At 43.2% G+C, this 26,735-nt stretch overlaps 1 protein-coding gene across 11 annotated transcripts; it reads right to left on the reverse strand.

Moving 5' to 3' along the window:
* Nucleotides 1-1,932: 1,932 nt before the first annotated feature.
* Nucleotides 1,933-26,575, reverse strand: tcf3b (transcription factor 3b). Of its 11 annotated transcripts, none has more exons than XM_014216369.2 (21): nucleotides 26,002-26,575; nucleotides 22,597-22,698; nucleotides 20,978-21,050; nucleotides 15,974-16,047; nucleotides 15,424-15,496; nucleotides 14,999-15,039; nucleotides 14,601-14,736; nucleotides 14,325-14,371; nucleotides 11,631-11,745; nucleotides 10,249-10,406; nucleotides 9,919-10,060; nucleotides 9,663-9,721; nucleotides 9,476-9,554; nucleotides 9,164-9,240; nucleotides 8,838-9,044; nucleotides 8,611-8,722; nucleotides 8,288-8,429; nucleotides 7,134-7,196; nucleotides 6,322-6,557; nucleotides 5,921-6,072; nucleotides 1,933-5,818 (listed from the first exon to the last, which is right to left on the reverse strand). In XM_014216369.2, exons 2-20 carry the CDS (start codon nucleotides 22,675-22,677, stop codon nucleotides 5,927-5,929), a joined length of 2,061 nt encoding a protein of 686 aa, XP_014071844.1. In that variant the 5' UTR covers nucleotides 22,678-22,698; nucleotides 26,002-26,575; the 3' UTR covers nucleotides 1,933-5,818; nucleotides 5,921-5,926. The 11 variants fall into 11 exon arrangements, with proteins under 11 accessions (XP_014071844.1, XP_014071845.1, XP_014071847.1 ...); XM_014216370.2 differs by having other exon boundaries at nucleotides 8,838-9,047; nucleotides 11,646-11,745; nucleotides 26,002-26,574; XM_014216372.2 differs by having other exon boundaries at nucleotides 8,838-9,047; nucleotides 9,919-10,030; nucleotides 26,002-26,574.
* Between the last annotated feature and the right edge of the window lie 160 nt (nucleotides 26,576-26,735).

Raw genomic sequence — 26,735 nt, forward strand, 5'->3', positions numbered from 1 at the left:
ACAAAAAAAAGTGCACCACATTAATGATGTTCTATCAAGCATGCAGTGATGTCCGAGGGGGGGGAACGGTGTTCTTTGTAGTAACTTTGTTGTAAGATTGCCAATGGACATGGCAGTTGTAGTTTTAAGGACAGTGCCATCTGTTGGCCACTCAATAGCCTACAACTACAGGCTTGAAAGGATTGTTAAATTGCTTTGGAAATAAACACACAGCACCCCAGAATTATTTTCTCACTTTATGTTCACTTACCATTCTGAGCAATAGAGTTGACTCTAGTCGTCCTTGAACTTGCCGTTGATATAGGGCACCCAGTCCAGGATCAGCCTCCAGTCTGTAAAGTAGACAAGGGCAACTCCGCCCACCGACCCCCAACCAGCCATTGTGGGAACCCTGGACAAATGATAACATGGGGGGGGGAGATAAATATTTGAAGTCCAGTATCTACTACAGGAGTTTGCACTACAGCTGTCAAGTCAGTCCCCCCCCACCCCTCAGTATTTAACCCGTTGACCACTCAACCTAGAGATCACTTGAGATGGTGTAGGCTATTTTGGTTGGCATATCAATACAACAATGTATCTAAATTCCTACCAAATCGAAAAAAGGGGTCAGTCTCACACGGTCACACATCAAGGCCAAGGGTAAGGTAGCTAACTAAATTCCACTCCATGGTGAAGGAAGTGGAGATTGGGCCCTAAGGGTAAGCCAGCTAGATAAGACGTATGGCTCAAGTTGTAAACAACTGGCAACACGAACACAAACCAAAGATTTGGATGGGGGTAAAGTAAACACACTCCAACAAGGTGGATTTTGTAAATATAAGGCCATAATTAACACAAAGGCCTGATATTGTTAGCTAACTATTTTGGATCATAGATCGGCAAAGAACAGTAGCTAACGTTAGCTTGCTAGCTCACTGCCTTGTTAGCTAGCTAACGGAGTGATGGGTCGTGGAAAAACACGATGGACCTGTCAGCATTTATTTAGAAAAGTCAAAATACATTTTCACAAAACGATAAACAGACTTGAACTTACCACGTCCTGGCGATGGCAATGTACTTAGCCCCAATCAACTTGTTTAGCACTTGCACCATTCTGAACACTGATTGAGCTATAAGAAGATTCTGACCTTCCCCCTCAAGCACGGTCGTCACTAATTACCACAGCCACAAAAGTTGTAAACCCCGAACATTGCTAAAATGTATTTTCTTAAAATCTGATTTTAATCCTAAACCTGATCCTAACCTTGACTACACTGCTAACATTAAATTAAGACCAAAAAGCAAACGTTTGTTTTCATGAACTTTTACGATAACGCCAATTTTGACTTTGTGGCTGTAGTAACTAGTGGAACCCCCCAGAAAGTCTCAGGACCTCCTCAGGACTGTCCGTTGTAATGCCGGTTTTTTAAAAAAGCTACAAAACTGAAAATCACTATTTCCAAATAGGATAAAATAATGTTCTCATAGCAGAAAAGGATGCAGAATATTGTTTGTCTATGCATCAAGGCCATCTTATTTACAAGCTTACACGGTTTGAGAGCTAAACCTGCCTGAGTTTACCTGTACAATCCTCTATCATCAGCTAGTTACACCACAATTTAGTTCCCCCCTGATTATTTAAACATCAAATCGTGTATTTTATTATTAACTTAATTGGTTTACAGATAAGGCTATAAATTATAAATCATAGGCCTATGTCTGTCTATTTGTGGTTCAAACTGACAATGCCATCAGTTTTTATTATGATGGCATCATTTAGCTACCTTTCCAATGGTAAGTAAACCAAATCATTATCAAAGGTTTACTTTCAGAGGTCAAAAAGATCAAAATTCAACCATTTGGAAAACTTTAGTAAGGGATTGTGGGCTATACTTTCTCAGACCTTTCTGCACCAATGGGAGATTGATAGAAACCATTCATTTTCCAAGCTATAAATCAACCCTTTATTACAATGTTTTCCTTTATTTTCTTTTTTATGTATACAAGATTCAAAAGCCAGACATTGAAAAAGGTATAATTCTGTTATTAAAAATGGCACATTTATTGCTACATTACTGTTATATACAGGACAGTTCTCAATAACTACTTTATATATATAAAAAATAATAAAGGAGACGGACTGGAGGCACTCTGAAGACACTGCTCAATCTTGATTGTGTCCTCACTGCAAGTGTAAGATGCCAGGCTCTGTAGCAGTGAGTGAGTAGCCCCATTTGAATACATAAAAAGTATTTCCCTCCTCCTTGAATTGATCTATGATCGGATGTAAAAAAAATAAAAAAAATAATAAAAAGGGCTTTATAAATACATTTGATTTGATCTGAAAGAAGTGGTTAGGAAAAGAAAGGTTTGCTGTCATATACCAAATGAAATCAAAAAGTTATTCATATAGCACATTTTAACAGGTTGACAATACACTTCACACTATCCAGTCATGTCATTGAGCAAGGAGGGGTGGATGCACTTATAAGTATTCAAACAGGGCCAGTGTCAATATTCAGGTCAAGAGACACAGAAAATAGACCCTCCATCTTTCCCCCCCCATCCAACAACTCAGAATACAGGTTGTGAATTGTCATTTTGGGATGTTCACAGAATAAGCAATGACAAATCAGATCAGTCCATTTTTTCCCCCTCAGAACAAATCTTGTATATTTAGTACACATTTAACCTTGTAATAGTAGAGAAACAAGTCTTCAAATCAACTCTTTGAAGAGGTACATAAATACCTCTTACAAGAAGTCTCTGTCAAAGTCAATAATGAGCTGGCAATCAGAAATAAGAAAGAAGTCTCAAAGCAAAGGAAATGGTCATAAATGACTAAATATAGCATCACTGCTGCGCGCCCCTTTTTTTACACAGACAAATTTTGTAAGTTGTAATATGACAAGAAGCTCCAGTTATCAAGGCTCAAAATAACACATCCCCCCCACTTCAAAGCTGAAGCCATATATTGACATTGAGGTGCTTCAAAAAGCAAATCACAAGGGCAGAAACCAGCATCTTAGAACCCAGTAGTGTTGAGTGGTTTATCAATATTGGGGGGGGGGGCAAACAGAAACAAACAAAACCAGGAACCTGACCCCACGGCCACAACTTAACAGTAGTTTGGACAGATGGTCAAATCAGTAAAAAAATATAAAAAGTAACTAAGCGATATACATAACGTTTTAATGTTTATTTAACTAGATACACTGAAAAAGCGCCCATATTTTTTTTCTTCTCCCATTCCCAACTTCTTCCTGAAAATTGAAGGGGGGGCGGGGGTCATCCGATGTACCTCTACTCCTGGCGATACATGAAATGTTATGGTTAAAAAGAGAAAACTGTCTTTATAGTTATGAAAATACAAGTTCAGGCACTGATAAGGCATCACTCTCCAATAATGACATCTTTAGTCTTGAGAATGAAAAGGCCACACTATTGATTTGAAACTGTATTTTTCTTTTCCCCTCTTTTTTTACAAAGTAAACTTAAATCCTTCTCAATACTATGACCAACAGGTAACAATGCACATTTCTGCCCCTGTGGTTAGATGGTGCTGCTATACCATGTCTGAGGCCATGATAATAACTTATCACAGGAATTAACACTGTTGTATTTTCAGACCATCCTACATCTTACACACAAACACAAACTCCTGCCTCCAAAATAACATGTCAGGTCACTCTAGCATAGCTGCACATTGATGACCACATGGATGAGTGCAGAGAGTAGAACGGAACGTTTGAAATGAAGATAAAATAACATTGAACCGACTGACAAAACCTGGATACATACTTGAAAATGAAGGCAATCCACATTTGAATGGTACATTCAAAACCAGTTGCATAATTACTGTTCGAGACAGAGCCTGTCTCCGTAGATGTTTACTTGTGAAGTGACACTACCATTCAGTAAGAACACTTCAATAGGACAGTCAAGAGGCGTCAACTCCATCCACACATTCCCATTTGAAAATAAATAATTCATCTGGGTAACAGACAAAACACACTTCCTTACACAATTTTTTTTTTTTTTTACACAGGAACAATATCTTAGGCCACTGTACCTTTATCAAATTTAGCAATCGCATCAAAAAGGTATGCACCAAAGACTGACAGCTTAATAGTCACTAAATACATCATGATAATTAAGCCTACAACTGACCCCATCTGTCTTTGTTTATATTCTGAGCCTGTGTTTTTGTTCAACTTTCCTCTCCAATGGCAAGTTGACGGTGCAATTGGAGTTCATTTTGAAAATACATTTAATATCATCTCTTCCTTCTGCTCAACTACGATACACTCTAAACTTCAAACTAACATTGTCATTTATAAAAAAAATCTACAATGTATAGACTAACAAAAAATATATATTTATTTATATATATATATATATATTTCATTTTGCCCCACTTGAAATAATATCCTTGGATTTTTGAATGAATGAGGTGGATTTACAAATGAGATTTTGCCTCATTAAGTAGCCATCTTAATAATATAGTCAGGACTTCACAGCAGAAGGGTGAGGGCTTGATAGTTCATTGGGAATGCTCAAAGCTTCAATTTTAAGAATAGACAACTTAACTTATAACAAATATTAAGATTGTATTTAATTATGGGCATCAATGGTTGGTCCTGCATCTGCAAATGTGCACCTAGTATTAGCCTTTTAACAATGACAATGCAGGGGGTGAAGCACCACATTTAGTTTGGTGTCTTAGGGGGCATAGGTGGTGTGTGTTGGTACTGGGTCAATTGATTTGAAAAACTCAAAAGGGTGGCACTACACAATACAGCCATAAGTTGCCCATCAAACCAAGCCTCCAGTCTCATGAGAAAATGTGACAGAGTGACTGGTTAGCTCCACAAGCCTTTTCTGTAGTTTTTGATGGACTCAATAGTAGCCTATGAGTGGGGGTGAGATGCAGGATGAAACCTACTCTTCTTTTTGTGCTGTAAAACTGCACTTTGCCCTCCTCTACCCCTGGCCAGTTAAACCGGCATCTCCATAATAACCTACACTGAGGGGAACAATACTGGAGTCTGAAATACCATTATTTTCTTTATGGATGGAAAGAACAGCCTTGGAGAATAATTTTCTACAACTCTGAGAACATGACAACTGGGCAGCGGAGGTGCCTCTCCCTTCTCCCTCATCTCATGCCGGGCCCAGGGCCCACAGAGCTGGGGTGGGGCCTGCAACTCTGCTGCCCCCCCCCCCCATGCAGGTCATGTCCCCTCTCTATTGCATGGGTGTGGTTACATAACATATGTAAGACTGTACCATTAAGTTGGGAATGACAAAACTACACCTGAAAAAAAGTGCGCTCATACATATAAGAAACCCCTAAACAAAATGTTCCGCAACTGTAAGCAGTTTGCTTAAATGTCTCATAAAACATGTAACAATTAGGCACAAATCCTTGATTAAATTTGTCATTTGTTAGGCTTCTATCGTTCACAGAGCACCTCTCGGCAGTGTGTTGAGTCCCATTAGTGGCAGGACACTATTACTCTGGTGTTCCATCATGTTATAGAAGCAAAAAATATGTCTAAAAAAAAAAGTTCACATTTGCGCTGGTAGTCATGGTCATGAGTGCGGCAAATTGGCTGTGTCAGTTTTGGCAGTATGCATGTGTGGATAAGGGTATGTGAATGTGCGTCTTGAAACTGAATTTGACAATACACAAAAACATCAGTATACGTGTGTACACACACACACACACACACACACACACACACACACACACACACACACACACACTGAGAAGAATGGGTGGAAGAAGAGATTAAGACCACATCTTCCGAGAGCCAAGGGAATTCCAATAGATCTGCAAAAGAAAATACAACAGTGTTAGTCTTCCAAACTTGAATTTTGGTGAAGTGATCAACTCAAAAGTACTACAATTATTGACGGATGAAGAGGTACCTACCTGGTATTACATATGACTGACTGGGTTATGGCCGTCTCCCCCCATGCCGGGGTGGCCTCCTGAGAGCTGCATGGGGGAGTCCCCCACCCCCCCAGACACCTTCTCCTCCTCCCGCCGCTTCAGACACGCTGCTTTAGGGTTCAGGTTGCGTTCTGAAGAGGTGAAAGGAGAGAAGATGAGTTTACATTGCATACAAGTTAGTTATCCAACTTTCCATTGTGCTCCAAACCTATTTAATCCTTTAAAAAATATGCATAAAACGGATTTTTCTGGTCTGAAAAACAGCTGGATGAAATATTCTGTTGGGTCCTTCGGTCCCTGAGGAAAGACAGGGGACAAAGTAATACCGAGGTCAACGCATTAAAACAAATGCACAAACAAATATGGTCACACCGCGTTACCTCTGACTTGCTGCTCCAGGTTGAGAATGACGTTGACGGCTTGATGCAGGATGAGCAGTTTGGTCTGAGGTTTGTCGTTGCTGAGGTGCAGCTGGCACATGCGGCCCAGCTCCTTGAAAGCCTCGTTGATGTCTCGCACTCGCAGCCGCTCGCGGGCGTTGTTGGCCACTCGCCGCTCTTTCTCACGCTCTACCTTTACCTCAGGAGGAAGGTCCTCGTCATCCTCATCCTCTGGACTAGAAGGCGGAAGACACGGAGAGGAATGAAGCCACGGGAGGGCGACACTCACAAACCAAGCAACTAGACTTTCAAAGAGTTGGGCCGCATGTGCCAGCTGCACCTCAGCAAAACATGCAAAGCATAGATGCCTAAGCATTTAGCTGTCATTCTAAAAGAATCCTGGGTAGCACCAGGAAGTTATGTAGTTCTGAAAGTAAATGTATTAAAAAGGAAGCTCCAGATATATTATTAAACAGGTTAATAGGCATACAATTGATCCGAATAGAAAACATTAATTCACTCAAGACTAGAAAAATAAGTTAACAGTTTCAGTGTAATGGATAATAAGGACTATTCCATTTGGTAAATAGATAAACAATAATGACTTTTATCCCACATAGATTGGAAATGTTAACTTTTACCATTATGCTATTCAATGTCACTTTGTCAACCACTACGTCTATACCATCAAACCAAATTAAAATGTATGTGGGGAGCTTTGCAGAACAGTGGACGTCGCTATACAATGTTGGCTCCCCAATTGTGTGGCTTCAGCACACAAAGCTTTACAGTCTATGGATGGCGAGACTTACTCATCTCCCGGGTCTGACAGGCCTGAGAGGCCAGAGAGGATCTGGAGGGTCAGCGCCTCCTTTCTGAAAACAATGGGACATGAGGGGAGGGCATTACACAACTAGCTGGAAATGAAGTGACCAACTCAACGAATACAGCTAACTAACAGTGGTAATTGAGCATATAAAATGGGGGCTAATGTCATGTGTTTATCCTTGTATTTGTTTGCGTAACAGAATTTAACAAAATTTCCACCTATGTGGGATAAAATAGTCTACAGCACACAAAGAAATATGGCCATAACACTGCGTTACCTCTGACTTGCCTTCCACTAATAAATATAAATGAAAAAGTGGATATCCAGATAGTTGAAATACATGTGTTTTAAAGAAAAAATGTCAACTTCAAATGGGGACTTGATTGTGCGGTGCACTCGGCTTGTTGTTTAAGCACAGACAGGGGGAGTGGCGTGAGAGGAGCACGGACCGCTGTGTCCGATACAGAGGGAGAGAGAGAAAGTAGCCAAACCAACTTGCGCAAAATAGATAATCTACCGCAGCAACAAATGGGTCTATCATCTCATCTGGTAGTGTCTGTCTTTACTGCATCAAATCGATGTAAAGAAGCTAGCTACACTAGCCACCAAGTTAGTTAGCCTCAATTAGCCTTGCTAGCTGGCTCTTTCGCTGCTCTCCCCGCATCCTTCTCCACAACAACTCCATTCATATGAAACAACAGCCAACCTATTGGTTGATTATTGTAGCCTATTCCTTCTCATTTAGCCAACTGAATCCTGTAACTGTTATTCCATTTTGCATTGACTACAAATCTCCCACTTCACTTGCTACACGTGGAGCCTCTGACTGTAGTGCTGCTTTGAATGACCGACAATAAGTTACATGCGTGAAAAGTTTAGGCTGCCGGTACATCTTTTTAAGGGGTACACATATAAACTGTTGCTTTATTCACATTTCTAATATCATGGTCTATTCTTGTATGTATCAATGTCACATAGACCATTTGACAAAACCTTTTCATTACAATAGGCCTAGATTATTTGTTCTCTCAAAAAAGTCAATCGAATACCAACGGCCCATCCCTACACACAGGCATACATTCTGTATCACAGTTACCAGTATCAATAGTCAGGATGAGATGGTTGGTGATCACCTACCTTGCTCTGATGCGTTTGGTTTCCTTCTTCTCGTCCTCAGACTTGTCAGCGATGGAGGAGTTCTCTTCGTCCTCCTTGTCCTCTCTCTTGATGTCCGAGCCGCTGGACGAGTGTGTGGAGCGGGCCACGCTTCCTGGCAGACCTGTGGAGGAGAACGGAACCTCCCCGTCAGTATTTCCGATTTAAAGAACAATTAAGTAGCCTATTATCTTATCTGTTTGGCATGGTTGACACATTACATTAGGGAAAAGGAGCACAGCTCACAGATCATGTGGAGGATGAGAGTAGCAAATGAGTGTGTGTGAGAGGTGCGTGTGACTCACTGGTGAAGCCATCTGGTTGTCCAGTGGACTGAGGGGGTCCGGAGGCGTGGTGACCGTGCAGCAGGGTACTGCTGGGAGGAAGGCCTGTGGGCTCCTCGTGATGGTTTCCTCCCTGGAGAATGGGAACAAAGCATGAGATAAAACACAACAAAAGCATCATCACAATGTCAGTGATGTAAGACAACAGGGGGTTAGTGTTGGAACCAGAGGTCAGAGGGCGTGCTCACCATGGCAGGGTGTCTGTTGCTGAGAGCCAGGCCAGCGTTGGAGAAGGCCTGAGAGAGGCCTCCCAGGCCACCGTTGTGCGCAGACGACACAGCGCTCAGCAGGCTGTGCATGTCAGAGTGGGCTCCTCCCCCCAAGCTGGGCGGGCCCTGGACAGCGTGGCTACGCAGCACGTGTATGGCCTCTTCCAGACGGTCCTCCATTTTGTTCTGCTGCAAGGAGACACAGGGCAAATCTCAGTCACTACATTGATTATAATACGATCACATAAAAGAATAGTTTTTTTTTCTCCCTCATTATTATTTGTAGTAAAGAGTGAAGTGCGTACCAGGGCGTGCAGTTGCCCTTCGTAGTTGGGTGACAGGGCAGACTGCCCTGAAGGTCTTGGCCATTGAGATGCAGCTCCTGCAGAGAGATTAGATAAGATGCCACATTTACACGGAAAAGCGTGACCGACAAAATGACAGCTCTGATTTCTACCAGTAGATGGCGATCCAGAGCTCCAGTCAAGCCCGTGTGCTAATAGGAGATCATTTCCATTACAGCTTTTCATCACTATTTCATCCAATTGTCTGCCCTTAAAACTCTTAACTAATACAAGCTACCAAATGCAGCAGATATAACAATCCAGTATGTATACCTGCAATTCCCTGGGGCGAGCCCACTGGGGTGGAGGGTGTGGAGGAGAAGTTGTTACTGTTGTGGTCCGAGGGGTAGATCTACAACCCTCAGGAAAGAGTACCTTCAGCCACTGAACAACAGCACACACACAAAGAAGACGGTACAAACAAAAAGACAGTAGGATTTCTTTGGAGAGGATTACTCACCGATGCGAGAGCCTTCCCAATCTCATCCCCTGAGCTCCCTGCAGTGGCGCCTCTGTTGGCTGTGGAGAAAAAACAGCTTATTGATCTCACATTATTACAAGGCAGAGACTACTATAAAAAGGTCTCCAGTAAGCTAGTGAGACCGCTTTAAAGACACTGTTAAACCGAGGGGCAGCGCAACATGTTTCACAGGAGAAAGACAAGGTAATTGGTTAAAAAAAAAAGCGAGCGGTTGTCATGTGAGCGTTAGTTGTACCCATGATGCCGTCTGCTCCATTAATGGAGGGCGTGTGGTTGTAGCTCCCAGAGCCAGAGTGGAAGCCGGGTGGGAGGCTGCCGTTCACCTCACTGCCATGGAGAGGGTAGTTCTGTGGGGACAGAGGTAGGGGTTGACGCTTCTGGAGGGAGGACAGAACAGCTTGGGTTAGAGCCACTTGCATGGAAGTTGGATTCGTCATAGAGGAGAAATGGCATAAACAGAATACAGATTACAAAAAAAATCTTGTTGCATGTACCAATTCAATACAACAGTTACTTAAAAAGTAAAACAATTAGGAATTTGAATATAAACGATATGAAATATTACATATTGAGGGGCTGTCCTCACCATCCTGTCCTGTGGGTTGATGGCAGAGAAGGAGCCTGGCTGGCCAATGTGGGGGGAGTTCCCCAGCATGGCAGAGTAGCCAGACTGACCCAGAGGTCCTGAGGAGGCCCAGGGGTCAGAGGAGGGGTGGAGGCCCTCTGTCAACAACAACAACGAGGGTTAGGAAATGGACTTATTACTCACTGAAACATGACCAACTCCAGGGCATTTTAACTCAACACATTTTCATTTACTGTGTTTATTTGCTTAAAATCTCTGACCACAACAGGTGCTTATTAGAGAGACAGGTTTCTATTTAAGAGAGGCGTGTATTTCCTTAAAGCACATAGCTTTTGCTAATTTGCATAGCTAATTGCTGACTTCCAGCATTTTAATACATTTCTTAATTTCCTGCACTAATGTGTTACCTACACACTGTGTCACGTTTCTTTTGTCTTAGCATGCCTTGATACAAAATACATACAAAAATTGAAATACTTCTTTGACTGTGCATTTGTCAGTTCTTACTTTTGCTACTAGAGGGCGGTTGGACAGTTTCTTGGGTATTGTACTCGCAAAGTTGTTGACTGTTTTTGTGCTTAGCTAGCAGTTCTCTGTTAGCAGCCAATGGCTAGCAGTTCTCTGTTGTTAGCAGCCAATGGCTAGCAGTTCTCTGTTGTTAGCAGCCAATGGCTAGCAGTTCTCTGTTGTTAGCAGCCAATGGCTAGCAGTTCTCTGTTGTTAGCAGCCAATGGCTAGCAGTTCTCTGTTGTTAGCAGCCAATGGCTAGCAGTTCTCTGTTGTTAGCAGCCAATGGCTAGCAGTTCTCTGTTGTTAGCAGCCAATGGCTAGCAGTTCTCTGTTGTTAGCAGCCAATGGCTAGCAGTTCTCTGTTGTTAGCAGCCAATGGCTAGCAGTTCTCTGTTGTTAGCAGCCAATGGCTAGCAGTTCTCTGTTGTTAGCAGCCAATGGCTAGCAGTTCTCTGTTGTTAGCAGCCAATGGCTAGCAGTTCTCTGTTGTTAGCAGCCAATGGCTAGCAGTCTCTTACTGGCAAGAAAAATGGATGATTGCCATCCTTGTTTTGAGTCATTACTGAATTATTTAACGTAACAAGTCAAACATTAAACCTTGTAAAGAATGAATGGTAATTCACGGTAACCTCGTAAAACAATTAGATTATACCCAGCGTTTATTTGAAACAGGCGTTTATGTGCTGAAATGTGTGCCGTTGCCTGGCTATTAAAAAAGAGACAGGTGGCTATTTGAGACCGAGTTTAATTGAAGTTTTACGGTACCTTTAACATAAAGTTAAAATAACAAAGAAAAGTTAGACAGTGTACTCACTCCAACGACAGTTTATGAAAGTGCTTAAAATGGTTACCTTGCAAGTAGTTACCTTGCATGTAGAAAGAGCCTGGGTAGACAGAGCCAGGTTTGGTGCCAGGATATCCTCCATTGTCACGTGCATATTCATCCCCAGAGGAAGAGGCATACACCTAAAGGGTCAACCACAGTTCACGTTAAGCGCCATTTCAAACACACACACACGTCATATGCCTACATTTAGCCCGCCCTAGAATAAAGTCGTCTGCTCCTTACATCTAAACTGGCAGGTATCACTATTGCCAAGACGACGACAAATGCATAATGTAACTGCCAATAATAAATGGTGTTAATGTGTAACGGTTGTTGCACTAAGCAGCCAGGAGGTGGCGAGGGTGAAGCTGGCATGCTACCCCTGCTTGTGCTGTGTGAGAGAGCAGCACAGTGGTCATGCCATGCTGGTCACGGCGACAGATCCAATCCCACAGCCCAGCCAGCGCTTCCTCTTTCCCAGGAGCCTAGTGACATAGCAGGGTTACCGCCTGAAGCTCACCTCTCACCGGTAGCTCACACACACACAAACACACACACGCACAATTGTTGAGTCCATGACCTCAAATAAGCAAGAGGATCACATTTAATGGTTTCTCTGATTTCTATAGTACCCAGACCGTGGGTTTTGGCATATATTATTACTATATATTTGATCATATAAATGTATTGTATTGACATTTTTAACATTTAATTGGGGGGAGGGGGTGATATGAGTGTGTCCCAACCATGGGTTTGAATACTCAAATAGACATTTTTGTTAAATGGCCCTTCAATGCTTCAATGGGCCATTCAAGTTATTCCGAACCACAATGAATGCTACATTCAAAATGCCATGCCATTCCCGAGCCTTCTTGCCGCATGTGTCGAGAACGTCGAATCACTCCCATAAAATTCATACGGACACAAAGATCCCAGCTTTCTGACACCATAACCCATCACTCACGCTTTCTGGCATGTATGAGGAGAAAGAGGGATGAGAGAGAGAAGAGGGGGGAGAGGATATGCTGCAAAGAATGCTAATCCAGAAAACTGTTTTTTTTTTCTGTAATTTGATTTAACAGGGAGAAGTGGAAAGGGAATGGAGAGATGCACTTCTAATTACAGAGCCATCTGCCTGTTCCTGGACCCGGTCCAACTCCACAGGCAGCTGGGCTGAGAGAGGTGGGGGCTGGGAGCCAGTCAGCGAGAGAGGGAGGCATGGGGAGAGAGAGAGAGAGAGAGAGAGAGAGGTTGCAATGGAGAGGGAGCGAGGGAGGGTATTAAGGCGCTGATGATTTATGAAATAGGCAGAGAGATAAGGCTGGGGGGACAGAATAAGGAAATCTGAATGACTTAAAGCATGATATGGCGAGGGGAGTGTGAGGTAATAGGGGATTTACTACCATCACAGATAATTCGAGAGAACAAGCCAGAGATGACTTCATTGAACATTAGGCTTTGTCTTTCACGGGAAAGCAATGTTGAGCGAATCCTCTGCTCTAGATAGATGTGGGGGAATGAAACAACGATTGCGGGTGGATAATTCTGTTCTTAAGAAGGAAAGAAAGAGGATTTCTGGTGAAAATCCTCACTAATGGGGGTTTCATGTAATTCAGGTTATGACCGTGTGTGAGGTCCTATAGTCAATGGCAAAACAAGCGATGTAATATGATAGAATAGAAAACAGATTCATATCAATTTAGAGAGACAAGTGTCTACATAAATAATACAACCAGTGTAGATGTCTCAGTAACAAGGGGCCACAATAAGGGAAATAGGATGTGTTGTATGTGACATTTAGGTTAGGGGTCAGGGCTGGACCCTAGTGTACAGGTATTGGAGGATTAGTGGAGGGGTCTGTCGGTTGGGTTGGACGAGTGGGAGGACTTGAGAGCTTTGCCGGACTAGGTTACAACACAGAGCTGAGGGTGCGAAGGGAGGGGAGAGGGACACAGGATCATCAGCAGTCATTAATCTGGGCTCAGACACGGGCTAAGAGGCCTCGCGAGCAGCGCGCCTCACAACTGGGTCACTCACAGGGGGAGGCCACCCAGACCATCATGTGGCGAAGCGTAGGCAGACGGAGGGAGGGGGAGAGAAGCGGGGGGGCAGCTGGGAGTTGAAATGAATTTACACTAAAACCGGTGTTTAACATCATCTATGTTTCATAGATGATGACCACAGAGGTTTCAATATGACTGTCATATTGGAGAGTGCATGTGGCAATGGTTTCAGTTACAGAACATTTTTTGTCTAATGGCAATATTTATTTTTTATGATCCTTGGCAGAGGGCCTTCCAGTCTTCCACTAATAAGGCATCAGGCAGCCTGAACACACCAGAAATATCTGGAACATCTTACAAGGCAAGGAAATACCCCCGGCATGCATTCTCAAGCAGTAGTTCAACACAAACAAGTCTAGTGTTATTTACCACTGTTGGTTATTTGGAAGTATTATCAGTAGCCCGAGCAGTGTTGTAGACTAGAGACTATAGTTGCTTGTTTGGAGGCTCTCTCACTAGCCTGGGCTGTCAGTTTGCCTGTGTGAGCAGAGGCCCTTTGTGTCTGTCTGTCAGTCAGTCAGTCAGTCAGTCAGTCAGTCAGTCAGTCAGTCAGAGAGCTGCTGGAGCAGACAGACAGGGTGGTGAGTGTGTGAGCATTAGCGTGGGGAGACTGTGTCTGTCTGTGGGCTGTGAAAGGGAGCAGAATGAACACTCACTGAGGACGGCAGGCCAGGGGGCTTGCGGATCTTCTTGGGTTGGGTGTCTACAGGGAGACAGAGAGAAGGTAAATCACATGGCTCGCTTCATCAAGGTCGACTGTTGTGTCTAGTTTGAAAATAACATCCTAATGACTGTGTATTGCTAGCGTTTTCACAGTTAGAGAATCATGCTACGCCTATTACTAATACTCTTGCTCAAATCATCCGACAGAGAAGGCAAAAGCCTGGAAAACATTAAAGAACTAAAGTGGGCTTCTCCCCGAACCACCGTACCTAGCTGGCCATCGGGAGGCCTCCTCCTGGGGTTGTTGGGGTACGATCCGGAGTAGAACTGAGAGGTAGACTTTAGCCCAGAGGGGGACATGGCATCTGGACTGGGCATGGCGATGTCACTGGGTAGGAAGCCAGGCTGGCAGAACAACACAAAGAACAAGGGGTTAACAAACAACACATGCAGGAATGCATACAAAGCACACATGAATGCACAGTTCTGGGAAATCCAGAATGCTCTAATTCAATGCGTTTCGGATGAAAGGAGAAGTGAGAAAACTGGGTCGTCTTTATACTGAAGCCAGACTTTAGCTCAAATCAAGTTAGAATTGGTGACATAGGAAACCTAAACTATGATCTTAACTAGGTTTAATAAGCAAAGGGGTCAGAAGCACTCTTACCTGGCCACCAAAGGAAGAGTATGGTATCCTTTCATTTTTACCTGTAAGAAGAAATTGACAATTAGCGGTTTCCTTATGGAATGGTAGTTAAACATCGGGTATTTGGAGTATACTTTAACAATGACAAAGTCAAAATCAGTAGCTGTTTAAAATACAAAGTAGTGATAAAAGTGCCCCCCCCCCCCACCCCCTTTCAGAGCGCTCAGCTGCTGGCCAGACAAAACCCAAGGGAGCATTTCTGCTCCAGTGCTCTTAACATGCCCAACGCACACACGCTTCCTGGCACTATGTCACTCAGATCATTTCATGGTTATAACAAAACACGTGCACACCAACAGTAACTCCACTACTTATTTACAACCTATCCCAATTACAACACTGAAAGACACAGAGACAAGCCAGCAGAGACTCTGAGCGTAGCCTACCTCCGATTCCTGAGCTGAGGAAGGGGGATGACAGGCCCTCGTGCTCATTGTAGTGGGAGCCATCTCCGTAGCCCTGTGGGGAAAAACAGAGGGGAAGACAACATGGTCAAGAGTTAGTGAGCAGAGTTCACTGATCAGTAATGAGTCCTTCCATGCCATGGCCAGCGCACTGGTTCATCCCTGTCTGTAAACTACCATGTGAGCTCAGGAAATGTGTACGGGATCCAGTCTCTAGCAATTTCTTAATCATCAAGTTGTGGTAATAACAGTTTGCTGCAGCCAATCTTCACCCCCTGTACACCGTTCCTTATATTTACAATGAGACGAGCCAAGACAGTTACCGTGGATGTGAAGCCGCAAATTACCGTTGGGCTTCCACAGAGGTAAAGACTAGCGCAGAGCCTGCCAACGCCCGACTCTGAGCCAGGCTATTAGGTACAAAGTAAAACTACCAGTCTGAATCAAATGCATAGTTTGCCAATGCACTGAGCTGTTGTGAAGTGAGTGTGTAGTGTATGTGAGCCTGTGATGAGCCCCTGGTAGTGCTTACCCTTCCCTGGTTGAAGGGGGGGCTGTTTTGTTCTCCTGGGCCCCAGGATCCAGAGCCATTGCGCTCATCCAAAGCTGGAAGAGAGAGACATGAAAGGGTTAGACTCGCACTGACTGGCGAAAGTACAGAACGTCACCATTTATATGAGGGTAGGCTATTTTATACTTATCTGTTTTACCTTTTAGAAATGAAAGCACTTTCTGCATTTAGGCCCCCATTTGCTAGGAATATAAAACCAAATACTACAAATTTGACTACTTTAATATACAAGTGAATTTGTCCAAATACCTATGGACACCTTCAAATGAGGGGACTAGATACATCAAGTGCTTTCATTTCTAAAATGGTAAAACATATACGTATGAAAATACAGTCAAATAAAAGGTACTGTCACATACTGTCACCTCATATGAAACATTTGATCTCAAATCCCAAATGGTGGAGTATAGAGCAAAATTCTGTTTTAGCTTCACTGTCCAAATAAATATGTAGGGGTATATGTGTAGGAATGTAGCCATAATGCTAGCACCCATCACTCAGCTGAACTTGTCAGCACTGCAGGGTCCCTGAGCCAATGCATGTCATTCACAGGTCTTAAATGGCAACACCATTGGGACAACACAGCACCTTTAAGAGAATCTGTCAATGTCGCATTAAGGAGGGACCGTTCCATATGTCCATGTGAAAACCTAAAACTGAAGAAGCAGTGACGGGAACTGCTGTTTTAAATCACCAGTCTGAAACAGGGCATTTCACTGATTCTACAGTGGGCAATGATCCTGTCGTAGTTGACTAAGAAACCAGACGATAACAGAATATGTGTCATTGTCCAGCTTCTCATTGCCATTTTTTTCACAGCAGTTGTGCAGATGCCATAATATGGTAAGCCATAAATCGCCAAATAACATACATATTCAATACACAAATCATATATGAATATGTTAAATCATTTCACGAGTGGCGGCTGTGTGGCTGAGGAAAAACAAGCATTCTAAAGATTGGTGGAGCAGAAATTCCAAAATACCCCCATCACCCCTTTCTCCTTGTCTTATCCGTTAATGCTACCAAGCCTCTCTGGAGACACAGGGCTTAATTGCATACTGATTTGCATAATTGTGCATATTAATGCAGTTTCCTTATGAATATTCATATTTCTCCTTTGAATTCTGCCTAATTAAAAAAATGTGTGAGAGAGAGTGAGGGGGGGAGTGAGGGTCTGGGCGAGATGAGCGGCTGACGACTCAGAATGAGTGATGAGGCTAACAGAGCGGTGCAAGCACCTACACACGCCATGACAGCTATGATCTATGGAGCTGATGCCACTGGCATGGAGAAGCAGGGGAGCAGAGAGAGAGGCACCTCCAAATATCAGCCTTACTCAGTCACTGTCAGTGAGCTGAAAGGTCACACTGCTAAGACAGTCACATTTAGTCACAAGGACTGATGGACACAACTAAATATGAGCGACAGGCTTTGCATGGACACCACTTCAACAGCCCTGCTGGCAGAGTTCGTCCACTCAATACGGAGACACGATCAAATCCACATAAGTGGCACCCCAGGGCCATAAAATAAGGCTTTTTAAAAACCTTCTCCATTATCCAGTGTCTACCATGGCTTTGTTCCAACAGCCAGTCAATAGTAGTATTTGGTGCCCACATAGACCTACGGCACTTAATAAAAGGCCTCCATTTGGCGAGCGGGTACTACATGAGATAGAGAGAGCATCGCCTTGCAGAGAAACTCTGACAACATTGTTTCACACTTTGTGGAGTAATTAACTTGGAGGCAATTAAACAAGGTGGGGAGCTGCTGAGGTGACACCGACGCACAGCCAGCTATATTGAGAAGTGAGAGCCAAACACTGAGGAGCCTACTGCCACAATGGAAGAGGGGAGGAGAGAGGGAGGATGGGAGGACAGGGGTGAAGGACTGAAGGAAAGAGGAAAAGGCATGGGCGATAAGAGGGGAGAAGGACAGGGCTGAGGGACTGGAGAAGGACAGGGCTGAGGGACTGGAGAAGGACAGGGCTGAGGGACTGGAGAAGGACAGGGCTGAGGGACTGGAGAAGGACAGGGCTGAGGGACTGGAGAAGGACAGGGCTGAGGGACTGGAGAAGGACAGGGCTGAGGGACTGGAGAAGGACAGGGCTGAGGGACTGGAGAAGGACAGGGCTGAGGGACTGGAGAAGGACAGGTCTGAGGGACTGGAGAAGGACAGGGCTGAGGGACTGGAGAAGGACAGGGCTGAGGGACTGGAGAAGGACAGGGCTGAGGGACTGGAGAAGGACAGGTCTGGGGGACTGGAGAAGGACAGGTCTGAGGGACTGGAGAAGGACAGGGCTGAGGGACTGGAGAAGGACAGGTCTGGGGGACTGGAGAAGGACAGGGCTGAGGGACTGGAGAAGGACAGGTCTGAGGGACTGGAGAAGGACAGGGCTGAGGGACTGGAGAAGGACAGGTCTGGGGGACTAAAGGAGACAGACTTCATGCTGCAATAATTGTTTCATGTTCATTCTTCATGCTTTTACAGAAGATCTTCAATTTCATTGTTTTCGTGTAATGATGTTATAAGTGTGGTTCCATTCTCTTCTCCCACTTTCTACCTGTTGAAACGTTGCGCTCCAACGTCTAACCTGATTCAGTAGATGAGAATCTAGTGAAGGCCATGAGGGCAATATTAACACTGTACAGGGCAGCCGGCCGCTGAACAAATAATCTGATTTTGAGGCACAAAATCGTCTCACTGGGCAAAATCGAATATGCCTCTGAAAAGGCAGCCTGGATCATTTTTTGCGTACGTCTTAAAACCACAAGCTATAGGCTAGGTCTAGTAGACCAGCCATTTTCTAGTGACACCAGTATAGGACATATTAGATAGAAGTTGGCTGTTCAGATCATAAGGTGACAAACATCCTATGACAATCATCTGAAATAATATTTGTGTGGGAGTGTGTGTGCACAAGCATGTGTCTCTGCCTGTGAGAGAGGGTTGTTTGTTGTTGTTGGGGGGAAATGTGGCCTGTCCTGGGTGGGTGGGTGACGGGGCCAGCAGCTGCAGAGGTGAGTGAGGCGATGCCTGGTGGAGCCCTGCGGGTGTTACTGCTCCCACAGCCCCAGCTCCAGCTCCAGCTCCCCTCTCCACACGCTCTGGGCTATGGGCTCTGACGAGGAGGGGAGGACGCCTAATGCAATTAGCACCCCTCTGAGTACTTTTGTGTTGGTGAATAGAGGCGGACTGGTAGGCCACAACTCCACCGCTGCCTTTCCCGCGCTGAGTCACCTACTAGTAGAACAGAAGCGGTGATGTCACAGGCTACAGTTGGGCCAGTCAAACAGGAAGTTGACCTGTTTGCAGGAGAACAATACAGAACAAACAGGCTGCTCTTTGTTATGGCCATGCGATCTTATAATGGAGGACTGAAGTCAAGTTGTCATTTCAGGAAAAAGTGGAAGAGGTACGAAACACACATTTTTCACATACATTGCCTACTTCAATAGAAGTCCATTCTCCTCAGGTGAAAAACTGACGTAAAACTGCTAAAGTGTGTAATTTAGACCTGTGCCGATGCTACTCCCTGTTGATTGTATATCTAGTTATAACAAGGGATTTGGTGCAGCTTCAGAGTGGAAAACAGGAAGAAACGTATCCAACAAGCCTGAATTGTAGCTTACGGATGCCCTAATCTCTCACTGGATTGATAGGCTTGTGTCATAACCTCGAACAGAATCTCTAGAGGTTGGCGGTGTGGCACTCGTGCTATTACGAGCTACCTGGAGTTCTCTGAAAGTTAAATGTGACATCTTGAAGTATCACATTCGAATGGTGTCAATGACCAAGGGGCACACTTAGGACAGGGGCAGGAATTAACTTCTCACTGCTAAGTAACTGCCTGCTGTAATAGAAACAAACTGAGTCCTGCCACTGATCCCCATTCAGAGGGTTCCCACTCTGGCCAACACTCCATGCTGGGCCAGTTAAGTGTTCCAGAGCTCGGGGTGAGGGGCATTGTCTCCGGCTGAAGCCATTTCCTGTGAACCAAGTGGGGGGAAGAGCCTTGTGCCGAGTTGGGGGAGGAGTGTTTTATACTTCAGGGTGGGGGAGTCGTTTCAAGTCCATAAGCCCTTTTCTGCCTTTGTTCCTCTGCGGCTGAGTTCTTACTCTGGGGGCCGCACAGAGTGTGACTCCATTTCACACTGCAGGTTGGCAGGGTGACAGAGGGAAGGAACATGACTTACTAATAACATTCAGCAAAAGCTACTCGCACACAGGGGTTTCAGGTGTTCCGAGGTGGGAAAATACAAGCCATGATGGTGGTAGAAAAAGATGCTTTGGAAGTAAAAAAAATATTTATTTGAATTCGCTAAATAGAGACATATTGTAAATCTAAATGGTCACCAAGATAGTTTTCTTCATCACCCCACCAAAAAACACGTTGGGTCTCATTCAACAACCAAAAATAAAGAAGACATTCTTCTGAATTAGAGAGATTTTGTCATCCAACACACAGCGTTCAAAGGCACCAACAACGTTCTGAAGCTTTAGCACAGATGAATCATCTTGGTTAGATAAAAAGAGCGGGGGTTAAAAGGGGGAAATGTGCACACAGAGCAGGCTTGAATATTTCCACAGGAGAACTAGGATCAAACTAACCAGCTCTGGACAACTTACTACCAGCAATAAAAGGTGATGAAATACCGTCCCACACAGCGGAAGTAGGAGGTCAATCAAAAATATATACAGTATCTTTAAATTCTATTGCCAAGTGAATGGGTGAAGGCATAATGCAATAGAACAACACCACTACTGCACCACTGCTCTAGTACTTTAAACGTATTATATAAGGACAATTAGCAATGTTGCAGCTACATATAAACAGCCATTATCCATTACTTACTGACCTTACTAAAAGTCGATACAATAGAATTTAGGTACTGCCCTGCAGGGTATTTAAGGCTCAGAAAGACAGTTTTACAGTATTCTGCATTCAGAACAGAATCTTACCTGATCCGCCAAACTGACTGCTAGCGAGTGTCGTCGGTCTGTTCTTTCCATTAGCCACAGGTGGTGCAAACATCTAGAATAGAGAAGAGGTGGGAAATAAATACTGACGTGAATATTCACATAGGCCACACCTTCACTGAACATACAGTGAAGCTAGATCATCGTCTGTGATGTGAAATGTGGGCTGGACACGGATGTTAGGAGTGATCTAGCCTAATCCCTGGTCACAGGTGCTTGCTTAACATGCCACCCTCATGAGCCACTGTGTGTGCTTCTGCCTCTTGGCATCTGGGCCAGCAACAGCCATACTGTAACATTATCAGCCAATCCTGGCACAAAAAACACACACACACACACACACACACACACACACACCTTTGTGTCCAATGGGTTTATATTCCATACATAGCTACTGCTTACAGGACCATGGACACATTTCTGATTTGAGTGGGTGGCTACACAAATGGATGTGCATAGCAAACCTAAGTCTTGATTGAGGGCATGATATTTGATGCTCCACACACACTAGTGGCCCATTAAGTAAGAGAGGGAATAAAACCAATGGAATTTCCCTACACATAAGGCTTCAATAACACAGAGAGGAAATCAAATACCTGGGCAGATCTTATATTAGTAAGCTGTGGTTAGTGGAGGAATATCGATGTGTGGGACATCAAGTCCGATGACAAGCGTTTACTTAATTAGGGTTCCTGGTCTTGAATTCAAAGATATTTTTCCACGTATAGTAATTATCCATAACAATCAATTTACACAGGCTCAGCTATTCAATTTATCCAGAGAAAAAAAAAACAGACATGAATGTCAACTTAAAAGCCCAACAGAAATCATACAGTAAAAATGTATGAACACACAGGCTGATGCCAGCAAGTAGATGAAAATCAAACCCAAAATCTATTAATCTGACCATTCATAAAGACCTGCTATTCAAGAGACATAAATGACAGGGTTACCCCATTACACACAGCATGTATTGAGTTGAATATACGATCTGGGGTGTTTCAGCGCCAGAACCACTCAAAAGTATGGAGCGTCCCTTCAAACGCTTCCCATAAGTTATCAGCAGCCATTGAAATATTGAAAGGTTGTGCACAAAATAAGAAAAAACAAACTCAGAGCAAAAATAAACACTACGGCAAAATAGGAATCAAATACATCTCGCTTGAATAAATCTTCACGATTCAGGTGAGCCCAAACCATAAATCAACCTTACTGATTTTTTTCATGTTCAAACACTGGTTTAAAACCAATGAATAAACACCTAGGACCTGTGGTACATTCAGGTGACCTTGCTTAGACTTATTGAAGATGGGGTAAAACAAAACAAAAATATTCAAATCAAATAACTTCTGGGAGGGATGAAGCTACTTCTGCCATGCTGGAGTTCAAGGATGGAAAAGAACATGGGGTAAGCAATGTGGAAAAATTATAACCTGCTAATGAATCGAGAACAACGAGAACAGTTTAACGGTTTTGCTGTCATTATATTGGATATGTAACGGGCCCGTCCCTCCCCATTCAGCCGCTCTCTCTCTCTCTCCCACCCTCCCGGTCCAGCAGTCTATGTCCTGGTCCCAGACCCCTAGCCCACTCTCTCTTACCGCACTGAAATCCAGGAGGTCGTTGAGTTCCTTGTCTTGTGTTCCCACTGCAGTCATTCTCTGCTGCTGCTGCTCGTTCATGCCCCTCAGTCACTAACAACCCTACGAGAGAGATTCGCAAATAAGATAGACTGACTTTTAGTGGAACCAGACTAGAGCACAAACACATTGAATGTGACTGAAAAAAAAAAAAAAAAAAATAAAATCAGGCTAGATATTACTGGCTGATATGCCTGAGGAATTTCTGAGTTCTATCACTTGAGAAAATGAATGAACATACTGCTTTTTTATGGCCATGTAATTCACCCTTACCTACCACTCACTATGGACACGGATGCGTAGAAAGTTGGCGAAAGTTGAGTACCCAGACTAAAAGTTCAAGATCCTTCCCCTCTTATTGTTGTCTAGATGATTTCCCAGAGGCCCTACAACCTTAACACTGCCGCCTGCCCACCTAGGACTTCTTCATGGTAATAATAGTTGCCAGACATGGGTATTTTGGCATATGGGACATGGATATTCAAACAATATACCGGGAAAAAAAATGGGCAACACTATTTTGTTGTAACCGAGTTAAAATGGGTAGCACCATTTCCCTTGTCACATATAGGCCATTGCAATAATTCATTGGGAATAATCACATATGAGCAAATACAACATAAAGAAAGACCAGAGATGGTCATTAACTCCTTTGGGCATGACCACATAGGTTACTAATAGTGAGGCATCACTACACAGGCTGCAAGGAAGGGAATCGGACACTCCATGTGAAGAATATAGGCCTACCTAGTTAATGTATCCCTTATTCAACCTTTACCAAGGCTAATCACTTCTCTCAGGCCATGTCTTCCACAACAAATCACATGCACGTTGATCATCCATTTCTACATGAAAGTAAAGTATATTAGGTTTACAATTAGACATAATTGGAGCTATTGTTAGACCAAGGCAATAGGGGTGAAAGGCAGAGCTAATGGACGTATGCAAACATGTCATTACGAAATTACCATATGTCAGCACAGAGGAACCTTGTCAAATGGCACAAAAGGCATGAATACTGGATTTACCCTGTGTTTTGCATTCCAACGGGAGCCCGAGGCAAAGAGGCAGAGCTCGGATGCTCAGCAGCACTACATGCCTCAGAATAAACTGCCAGTGCAACAGAGAAGAAGCACTAGGGCGCCAACAGGTGGTGTACTTTTACAACCTCCTTTGTAGTCCATTTCTTGTGCAATTTGTTGTAAACAACCATTTGAAGGTTTGAACCACAAAATAAATGCAACTTGTCAGGTGTAAATGTAAACACCAAATTTGTAACAATACATCAATTGCAAAATTTAAGCTATTCTTACTGTCTTCATATTTGTCACACACACACACACACATAGGGCTAGTAGTTCCTTTGAGCCTAGAGTGGAATCAAGGAATTGAGGTCTTTTAATTATTTTCTTTTTTTACAATTTACGCTTTAGTATCTTCAACGTTTAATAAATTCCTTGGAGAAGACGTGTACATTTTTTTTTTAAATACTTTAAAAAATGCCTATAAACCATGCAAAGGAGCCATCAGGATCAGGCCTTGGTATTGAAAGTGAAGGCAGGTTAGGCCTACATGACCTAACCTTGAAACAATACTCCCACCCCCCAATATAACAATAGGCCCAATTGTAAATATGCCTATGTTGTCTTGCCACACTTTTGGATAAGGTGGTAGGCCAAGGATACACAAACCTTGCCAAACATAAACCACAAAAACAATTACTGTTCCAAAATGTTGTGGGTACATCTGGATATTTCAAAAGACGCTGGCACTGTGGATACACACATTTTATTGTACAGAATTGTATATTTTGCTACCCAGTTAGAACAATATTCGGAAGCAATAGATTAGGGCTATGGTCGCCTTGTGCACGTGAGCCAGACAAGGCATGACGTCCTGCATGTGCAAAACTATAGCCTGTATTCCTAAAAGGAACATATTTTTAACACAATTTTTATGTTATTTTAATTAAACAAAACACATTTTGACAAGTGGGCTACTCTACCCACACCTTGCATATACAGACCTCTGTTTCTGATAGCTGACATCAATACAAAATCCATTGTGATCATGAACTTCCCAAAACCTTCGAACATATTCAACCACCACCAAAAAAACTAATAGTAGAATGTGAGCTTTGGACAATTGTGTTTTTACTTTGAATAGACATGAACAGAAAATGTAAATATATGTTTTGAGTTGAAAAAACTAAAATACAACTGTTGCTTCTCAGCAAGGGAATATAATGTGTCTGGCTACAATGAATCCAACTAAAACTTTACATTATTGTCGGGAATATGTCCATGATCAAATGTACTCAGAAATCTGCTGGGTTCAACGATATTTTCGTTCCAATGAAATGTTTCCATATCGTTTCCCGTAGTTTCCCTAACTGAAACAACGTAAATATTTATTCCTGGTTGCAAATTCATTCTACTCCGCTCTCTAGCCGTTTCCAAAGATAATAGGCCACGTCTAGGTCCTATAGCCTACTGAAAAGGGATGCTTTCCAGCCGGAGGATATTGTCAGTTTCCAAGGGCTCTATATTGTGGAATTAAGAATGGGATCTCTCTCCACACAAAATGTAAAATAATTCCATTAACCTTGAGGAAAAGAAAAAAACATCTAAAAGACACTGAAAACAAATTATGTGTCCTCTTTGAATAACTGTGAAAGTAATTGAAATAAGGTTATACATACGTTATTTCTTTTGAAATATGACAACAAACTCAAGGTTGAAGTTTGCATTTCAGTTAGTCCAAAAAGGAGATGGTGGGGGGGGGGGGGGAATAAGGAATTTCCTGCCAAATGTGGAATAAAATAAATGTAAGTCTAGCCTGTGACCAGCCGCTTAACCACTTTCATAAAGGGGTCGTTGTTTGTGTATTAGTGGTTATAGAAACGTCTGCGTTAGTTGCTTTACATTTCTGATGAACTCTTGCAGTGGCAGGGTGAACCAATGAAAGTACAAGTTTATAATGCCCCTCAACATTACTTAGGCTATATAGCCAATTAGATTTAGTCGTCATTCCCACTGATCAAACATAGGCTTCTTTATGGGAAAATTGAGACTAGTAAACACATCAAAGTGAGTCAAATTCAGAATAACCTATATCTTTATGGTGAACAAAGGACTAATTTCCCCCACTACACGGTTGGTGCGGAGACCATCACAGACTTGAGGGCTGAACTCGCCACCTTACTAGAAACCAGACAAAAACTTGCATCCCCCCGCTCCAACCACACATTCCCAAAACTTTTGATAATTGTAGAAGTCAGACGTTCTACAATTGGCCACATCACACCTAATGAATTCGTGCAATTTCCCCGACTATATGTCAGTCTGAAACAGAAGCATTTTTTACCTTTAATCTTCAAATGTCTGGCATCCAACAGTAAAAAGAAAGGCTGTCTCTCGCAGGGGGAAAAAACATAAAACTTCAAGAGAATTTCAACCTCAGCGCGTGAAACGCATTGGATCGCTGTAGGTCTTCCTTATTCCTCCTGAACCTTGCTTCGTTACACTGTCCACGTCATTAGTACAATGTAACCAGTTTGTATCCAATCAATATCTAGTTATTAATCTCACGTCTTCCTTTTTGTTGTTACAATTGAGATGATTTCATTCTTCTAGAAGACATCTTAACCACCTCCGTCCACATTGTCAAAAGCAACAACGTATCCTTCCGCATAAAAAGAGGGCCTCAAAGCAGCGGTGTCCAATTTCAAACGCCTATATAGAGACAACCTATTTGCTCCTCGGAAAAGAACAACTATAAGTTGTAACGACTTAAATTGATGTAACCGCCGCATATGTTAAATCGTTGGTCAACAGTTAATGTGTACTCTTCAAAATAAAGGAGATCTAAAGGACTACGCCTTTTAGCGGAAGGTTATAGTAGGAAAGTTAGCTGCGATTACACAGCAGCTTCACGAGATGGAATGATAAATCCGTAAAAGCTTAGCCAATAGAAAAACATATATGAGTGACAAGCAGACACGGAAGCCAATAGCCGACCGCAAATACATATTTGAACCTCCCTCTTCTTGACGCCTGGTTTGCTGTGTGCTCAGGGAGGCTGTGAGGGGGCTACAGTGT

This window comes from Salmo salar, chromosome ssa10 (assembly GCF_905237065.1).
Source record: "Salmo salar chromosome ssa10, Ssal_v3.1, whole genome shotgun sequence".
NCBI lineage: Eukaryota > Metazoa > Chordata > Actinopteri > Salmoniformes > Salmonidae > Salmo > Salmo salar.